The 8448-nt window shown below is 44.4% G+C and overlaps 1 protein-coding gene across 1 annotated transcript in view; it reads right to left on the reverse strand.

Annotated features, from left to right (window-relative positions):
• The window catches only part of CUNH12orf56 (chromosome unknown C12orf56 homolog), a 59600-nt gene that overhangs the window by 14162 nt on the left and 36990 nt on the right, over positions 1-8448 (reverse strand). Inside the window, exons 6-8 of the mRNA XM_023518409.1 lie at positions 5427-5571; positions 3816-3922; positions 2887-2976 (exon numbers count right to left, since the gene is read on the reverse strand). Coding sequence (XP_023374177.1) covers positions 2887-2976; positions 3816-3922; positions 5427-5571 — 342 coding nt within the window. The remainder of the gene's footprint in view (positions 1-2886; positions 2977-3815; positions 3923-5426; positions 5572-8448) is intronic.

Genomic DNA, 8448 nt, shown 5'->3' on the forward strand with positions numbered 1-8448 from the left:
AGCTCAGGTGTATGTGGCTGGTGCTTTAGCCACTTGAGCCACAGGCGCCAAGCCAAAACAGAAATTTCTTTAGAAGCTTTTCTTGATACTCAGTTTGAACTCATATTCCACCTGCTGTTAGATTTAATTACAGTCTTTATTTTCTTTCACTAACAGCTTCTTTTCAAAGGATCATATGTCCAAGCCTAAGAAAATTTCCCATCAAGTTCTGGGTCACTTGCTGTGATGACACATAAAGGCCACCCCAGCGACGCCAGAATGTGGCACATTTCAGGAGGGTATAGGAAAATTCGTTGAGCTAATAAAATCTCCACTTATGAAAGTAATGAAGGGGAAAATGCTGAAAGGAATAATTGCTTTGACGTTTGCTCAAGCAGAATTTAATTTGAAATCCACCCATTCTGCCAACTCAATTTAAAATCCACTCGGCCAATAATAGAAAAAATTTTAATCAAGATGATAGTTTCACCCTGAAAATAGAGACTCATAACAGGATTGACATCACAGCCTTAAAAATAATCCCAACAGCTTATGCCTGCTTTTTAATACCCCAATTTCAAGTTTCAAGCATTTGGGGTGGTTTTGTTTTTGTTCTTGTTTTTTGAGACGAGGTCTTACGCTGCTGCCTGTGCTCCAGTGCAGTGGCACCATCTAAGTTTCTGGTCGTTTGTTACACGGCAGTAGAAGATAACACAGCGATGTTAGACACTGACTGTGCTAGTTAATATTATGGGTGACAGGACCTGACTGTAGGCATATTAAAACTGCCTGAAAAAAGACAGTATTACAACCCAATGTAATACATGTATTGAAGGACGTGAGAAGAATTAGCCTCATCAGGAAAGAGGCTTGAGACAGTAAGGCTGATGTGATCACACCAAGCTAAAACAAAACAATTAAAAGCAACACTTCACAACAGAGGTGAGTGGGGGCATTTTATCAACTTGGATCCAAAAGGTGGAAAAGAGGGTGACAAGATGTAGCACCAGGTGGGATGTAGGGGATCGGCCTGTCATCCCAGCACTCTGGGAGGCCAACACAAGAGGACCACTTGAGGCCTCTTTTTCAAAAGCGAAGCTCCTCTCTGTCCTCCTGGCCTGGCTGTTTCACTTCATATAACATCCCCCAGGCTCCTCCAGGCTGTCACAAGTGACAGGGTCTCCTTCTCTTTAAGGCTGATGAGTTTGAGACCAGCCTGACCAAGAAGAGTGAGGCACTGCCTCTACTAAAAAGAGAAAAACTAGCCAGACGTGGTGGTGGGCACCCGTAGTCCCAGCTACTCGGAGGCTAAGGCAGGAGGATCACCTGAGCCCAGGAATTTGAGGTTGCTGTGAGCAATGATGACGCTACTGCACTCCAACCTGGGCAATAGAGCAAGACCTTGTCTCAAAAAAAAGTGTATTTTGTTTCTTGTAAAGCAAGGTTCAGCAAAATACAGCCTGTAGGCCAAAACCAGCACATAGCTTGTTTTTGTAAATGAGCCTATGCAGGGACACAGCTGCCAGCTCACTCACGTGCTGTCTGTGCTCGAGGCTGCAGCTAAGGCCACGTGGCCCGAAACAGACCCTTTACAGAAATGCCCTCTGACCCCTGCTCTAAAGCCTGGTGTTCTCATAGTTCCTGGCATGTAAGTTGCTTAAGAAATGTTAATGAATATTATCATTAAATTTATTTGTAAAGGTCTTTAACAAATAGCCTGAAAAACATTACTAAATGTTCTTATTTCTTCCCTGTGGTGTGAGTGTTAGAGTCCTTCTCCCACCTTCTAATATAGCAAGTTTAGATAAACAACTGATGAGGGTAGAAACAGAAATGAAGATTCTAGCCAGAATGTTGCCCAAGGACATACATAATTCATAGTCTATAAATACACATTACAATGTCAAGCAGATAATATGCAAAGCTACAAACATCCACTTTCTGTGGCAAAGCATGCCACTGTCCCCAATTACATATTGTTCCATGCTTTACTTTTTAACCCAGAGTTACCATTTTATGTGTGTGTGTATGTATTTTCCATTCTTCCTTTTAATGACAGGTGTCCTCGCTGCCATCTAAAGTTTAGGGGGGCCCGTGGCTTTCCAACTACAGACACATTCTCCAGGCTCCCTTGCAGCTACGTGCGGTCAGGCACCTGGTGTTCTTGCCGACAGAGTGTGAGCAAAAGCCTGAGACCCCCTGTTCAAACTGGAATTCGCTTGCCTGTTACTTTTCTTTCTGCACCTGCAGGGTATGATGACATCATGAAGGTCAGCCAGCTTCAACCACGAGGTTGAACATAGCATGACAGAAGGCAGCATAGCAACAAAAGGCAAGGCGCCGAGGCCCCTGGCTGAGCCTGTGCAGGAAAGGCTGACCACCCACTCCCATGAGGACAAACATAGCATAACAGAAAGACGCAAGGCGCCGAGGCCCCTGGCGACCACCCTGTGCACAGATAGAAATTTCTACCTTCTTCAGGCCGTGTACTTTAGAGCTGCTTTACTACAGCAGCTCACAGGTCATTCGCTCCAAGGTCACAAATTTACGTCATAAATGAGACTAGTGTAACTCCTGCCTTTATAATTTTTCTATTGTGTGGACATAAAAATACTCTGGGAAATGCTAGTGGTTTTTAATGTCCAGTGACTCATTTGGTCTTTTCAAGTTCACAAAAATAACATTATGCAAAGGACATCTTTGTACCCCAATAACCCAGAGGGACGGAGAGGGCTCGGCACATATCAATAACTCTCATCATAGAAAGAAGTAGAGAAACTTGAGTGTGTGGTGTACTTAGAAGGGGGCTGAACGGAGAAGCCGGCGAGCTGAGAGTTTGGGAAGACACTCCACAGGCCACTAGTGGGTGGTGACTCCCAGGTCCCGGAGCCCTGTGAAAGGCCTTACTTTTTGGCGGCCAGTGTGTTCAGCCGTGATGACTCAGATTCTGTTTCTCTGAACATCAGTCCTAGGGTCTGAATAATTTCAATGCATGCCCTAGAAAACAAAGAGGAAAAAAGCATGGGAATAGTATGATTTCATCAGAAGTTCAGAAGTCCACAAAAATAGTAATGCTTGCTAGAATTGCTCCCACATATCCAGACAGAAAAAAGTGCAAGACAAATTCTGTGCATCAAATGGCTGACCTTGGCTGAGGGCCTGTGAGTGCCATACAGCCAGCACTCAGAGATGTTTGTTGAATGAATGAATAGCTGAGAGTTGATTAAGAACATTTTTTTTTAAGAGAGGAAGGTCTCACTTTAGTGCCCAGGTTGGCGTACACAAGCAAGTCCCAGGCCCAATTATTACATACTACAGCCTCAAACTCCTGGCCTCAAGTGGCCTCCTGCCTCAACCTCTCAAGCAGGTAGTACCCACCACACCTGATTAAGCCATTTCTATATTCTTTTTTGTATGCATATTTCCCCAGAGTTTTTAGTGTAGTCATGTACCACTTTATGTTAAAATTATCTTTGAAAATTATGTTTTTTCATAATTTTAAAATAGGAAACATTTGGCTCTAAGTGTCAAAGATATTAAAGAAAATACAATGAAAATTGTCTCTCCTCCAGACACCCACTTTTTTCCCCTTCAGGGGAAACTAATCTTACTAGTTTCTTGTGTATCTTTCCTTTAAAATTAAAACAAAATGAAGGCTGTTTTTAAAACCTAACGTGAAGCACAACGTACAGTGCCATTAATCATTCCTTTGTCAGGCAGTTTATTTTTCTTTAATTATTTTTATTTTTATTTTTGCAGGCATTTTCTCAGTGCTCTCCATTTATCTTTAATGCCCAAGGGAAAAAAACACCTGTCATTGTCTAGCTAGTACTTACACCAGCTCATCGGCCCGCTGTCCTTGACTTTGAAGTGCGTTCCTATCCCTAGATTCCGGCAAGTACTCGTGCAGTTTGTTCACTAGGAAACTGAAAAGGTCACTGGTCTGTGAGAGCAAGGCGGAAAGAAGATGGCAATTAGGGTATCAGCTGTTTAGTTTGTTTGTCTGCGCGGCTCACTCCGTCCCCAGGCTGGAGTGCAGTAGTGCACTCAGACCTCACCTTAATGATCTCCTGGGCCCCAGGGATCCTTCCACCTCAGCCTCCCGATAGCTGGGTCTACAGGCACCTGCCACCACACTAGCTAAATTTTAATTTTTCCATGTAGCCACAGGGTCTCACTCTGTTGCCAGGCTGGTCTTGAATCCCTGGCCGCAAGCCATCTCCCACCTTGGCCTTCCCAAAGTGCTGGGATTACAGGTATGACCCACCACACTGGCCCCGAGACACTAGTTCTTACTTATTTTTCTTAGCCCCATGGACTGTAAAACATTATTTTCTGCAGTCACTCTGACCTCTGATTACAGTGCAAAACCATCCTGACTGGCTGGCAATTGTCCTAGCTTTCCCATGTCCAGGAAATGTCCTCTGTCCTGGGCAAACTGGAACAGGTGGTCACCGAAGTCTGGGCAAGCCAAGATGGTTGGTCATCCCACAGAAGCACCTAAGACGCGGCCAGGGCTGTCTCACATGGGGAGACGGGGGGAGTGACAGGCTTCACAACTGCTTGATAAAACTCTGGCAGCTCTGTGGGAGACACTGGCCAGACACAACATCCAGCCATCAACGAGGGCTCGGCCCCCGGCAGGTGGGCCCCATCTCCTGCACTCAGGAGCACCACACCATCACTGACCTGCACTTCTCAGCACCTCCACCTCACTCTGAAAGTGAATTATGTATGGCTGACTGCATGGAAACAGGCTGCTTGGACACCCCAAAGAGTCACAGTTTTAAAAACACCAGTCCTACACTCAAGAGTAATTCTTAACAATTACATTTTTCCTGTAGGAGGAACCGCACAGTAAGACTCCTGACATCTATTCTCATCTCACCATGTCTTAGGCCCCAAACCCACCCTCTGACCCTCTCCTTTTCACGCTGCCAGCTGACCCCACGGACTATTTGCTGCTGCTCCTCTCTCGTCCCCGGTCCCCTCAACACACGTCTATACCATGGATTACATCACACGTTTATTTTCCCTCACTGTTGCCCAGGCTAGAGTGCAGTGGCATCATTGCTACTGAAACCTCAATCTCGTGGGCTCAAGCGATCCTCCTGCCTCAGCCTCCCAAGTCGCTGAGACTACAGTCGCCACCATGCCTGGCTAGTTTTTCTATTTTTAGTAAAGATGGGGTCTTGCTCTTACTCGGGCTGGTCTCGAACTCCTGAGCTCAAGGGATCCTTCTCCCTCAGCCTCCGAGTGTGAGTTTCACAGGCATGAGCCACCACGCCTCGCCTACATCACTAATTTTAATGACTGCGTTAAATGCAATCAACATTTTAAAATACAGCGTAAGAATACAAGATGTTTGTTAATATTTTAATTTACGCTTAAATTCGGTCAAAAGGTAAAGCGAGCTTTAAAGATGAACAACCAAACAAAGCGCTTACTTTCCAGAAAAGCCTTTTCAGAATGAAGTTTTTCTGGGCTGCTACTTTAAGTTCTGTGATTAAATGAAGCATCTTCTTTAAAGTATTGTCTTTAAGAAAAAGTTCAGATTTAAGTTGACTGAAGTGCTTAATTTTCTCCTCGGACCTACAGGAACACAAGAAAATTTTCCATGTAAAAAAATGATAAGAAACAGCAGTTATGAAAAGCAATGATTATGGACAAGTTTGTAAATACTTTACAACTGGAAGTTTAATGTAGTTCTGCACTTCTGTAGCCCAGTACTTACTGGAGCAAACTCCAGTCCCCCCAGATTGAACTACTTACTACTCTCCAAACATGTTCACTCACATCCCTTTTCCAAAGCCGTGGATACTCTCGCTGTCCCTCCTTGATGGCTTAGCTTGTCCCATTTACCATGAACCATATGTAATATTATTTTCTTAATATTTTTCCTTTCAAACAGCTCACTTTTTTTTTTTTTTGCTTTAAGTTCATTTATAAAGAAAACTTTGTATCACTACATTACGGAGAAAAACAGTATCACTTGGCATAAGTACATAGTGTGTAGCCATAAAAATAGGGTGAAAGCAAGGAAGTTTAAGTGGTACTGGATTCTGAGCCCGAGGCTGGGTCTCTGGGAGGAAAAACGGAGGAGCCCCAGTGGGGGCCCAGGTGGAGAGGTTCTCCCCAGTGAGATCCAGGGAGCTGCAGGAAGGAGTCACACTTTTCCACAGGGAATCCAAAGTTCCTTCCTGCGGTCAGAGTACCGCCTGAAATCTTCTCCCACCACTGGTCCAGGAGCTGTCCACACTTCAGGAGAAGCTGCCTTCGCAGAGAAGAGCATGTCCATAGGTCTTTCCCTGGTTTCACTGTTGAATGCAGCCCTCCCCATTCCACTGCAGTTCTGTTCACACTCCTAGTATCACTCGGATCCTATTCTGTTCCACTGCAATTATTTGTGTAAGCCTCCTGCCTCCTCAGCTGAATTTTAGCAACTTGAAAAAAAAACATACTGGGTTAGATGTTGTCTCCATCTCCATCTCCTGCTGCGCCCAGGTCTGAGGACATGTAGCAGGCTCGGGCCAGGATGCCTTCCACACACTGGCCCAGTCGCTCAGCTGGCCCCCACTTCAGGGTCTGACCTTAGAATTACTGTGGTACTTTGTAGGAAGCGGGAGGGGATAAGTGACCTGCCCAAGCTCACACAACTGACAATTCAGAAAGGCAGGGTGCAGAGTGACAGCAGGAAGGCAGTTTCATGTTCTGTGTTGGTTGAGGGAAGCTGGGAATTTCTGACTTAAAGAAAATACATCATGGACCACTGACTCCAGGAATCTGTGAACCCAGAAACTCACCCCCACACTGCAGCATCGAAGTGATTGCTCTTGCCTGCTGCCTCCTCGTTACCTAAACAACTTCCAATATACCCTCCTCAACCCAGTGAGCCTCTCTGCTTAACCCCAGAATTAAGACCTCCAAAAAAATGGTCTCTTTCCTAGTTGAGACACTAGAGGGGAAATGGTCATTTCCAATTCAGCAGCAGCAATCCCAGAGGCGGCGGGACAGAATGGTTGTGAGCGTGGGGGCTAAGGCAGAGACCTGGACGTGCCTCCATCACTCGGCTACGTAATCACTGCCGGCAAGTTACACAGTTTCTGGCCTCAGTTTCCTTAACTGTAAAATGGGGGTGATGACGGTCCCCATCCCATTATGCTGTTTTGGTAGTACATGTCCTCAGCACACAGTAAGTGCTTAATAAATGCTTTCTAAATAAAACAGGAATACATCAGAGACCCAGTTTCCCTATCATATTTCATTTAAAACTAACTATAAAATCCCTCTACACACTGAGAACCCCCAAAACAATAAAAATGTAGTTTTCACAAACAAACGAGCTTAGGAGAACAAAAGCTCAGATAAAACACAGTATCAGCAGAATTATTCTGAATGATTCTCCTGTTTTTTCCATTTGGAGTCAGCAATTTGCTACGATCCACAATAGAAAGAAACCGTTTCTAATCCTGTGTCGCCTGTGATGATAGATTGCAACGCCAAATTCATTTTTTTCTAAAGCAAAAATATCTTTCATACGGAAAGGCACACTAATAATGTCTTGTACTAAAAACCAATTCACATAAAGATTGAGATCTCACATACATCATAAATTCAGGTCAGATTAGGTGTTCTATATTACCACAGATAAGTTATCAATCATAATATCCATGGACATTTAGAGAATATTTGCTTCTACATAGAGGACAAACTTCATTTGACTAACCTAAATAAGAAAATGTCTAGTGTCAGACCCCACCACTAACTTAAGAATAAGTGGGGAATCCATCATAATGCTAACAGATACTTGGTACTTGCTAGAGAACACAAATATCTCAAAATGTTTTAAGAAGGATTTTTGATGTAATGATAAGCTCTATTTTCCTATGTATTTTCATTGTTCTAGACATTTAGCATAAACAATATCTCACATTTGTACAAGGCCTTACCACTAGGAGAAGCTTTCCCCACATGATTTCAGAAGCACTGAGTTGTGCTCACAAAGGTCGGACTCCAGAACTGGCACATCTATGACAGAATTATAATTTGAAAACCCAGAGGACATGTGTCCTTTTAAAGTGCAGATGCCATGCAGGTAAAGACTCTCTCTCCTCTATCTCTGCATCCTTCACAGTGCGTTTGCTCTCCCCCCCCCCACGTTAAATATGTTGCCGTCAATAATTAATTTTATAAGAAATATGCTTCTCTTGAGTCAAGACTCAAGAGGCAGAACACCTCTTTTTCCTTCAGAAATATATTTCAAGGGTGGTGCCTGTGGCTCAGTGAATAGGGTGCTGGCCCTATTTACCCAGGGTGGCAGGTTTGAACCTGGCGCCAGACAAACTGCAACAAAAAATGACTGGGCACTGTGGTGGGCGCCTGTAGTCCCAGCTACTTGGGAGGCTGAGGCAAGAGAATCGCCTAAGCCCAAGAGCTGGAGGTTGCTGTGAGCTGTGACACCACAGCACT

This window comes from Otolemur garnettii, unplaced genomic scaffold (assembly GCF_000181295.1).
Source record: "Otolemur garnettii isolate 467f Iridium unplaced genomic scaffold, OtoGar3 scaffold00138, whole genome shotgun sequence".
Classification (NCBI taxonomy): Eukaryota; Metazoa; Chordata; class Mammalia; order Primates; family Galagidae; genus Otolemur; species Otolemur garnettii.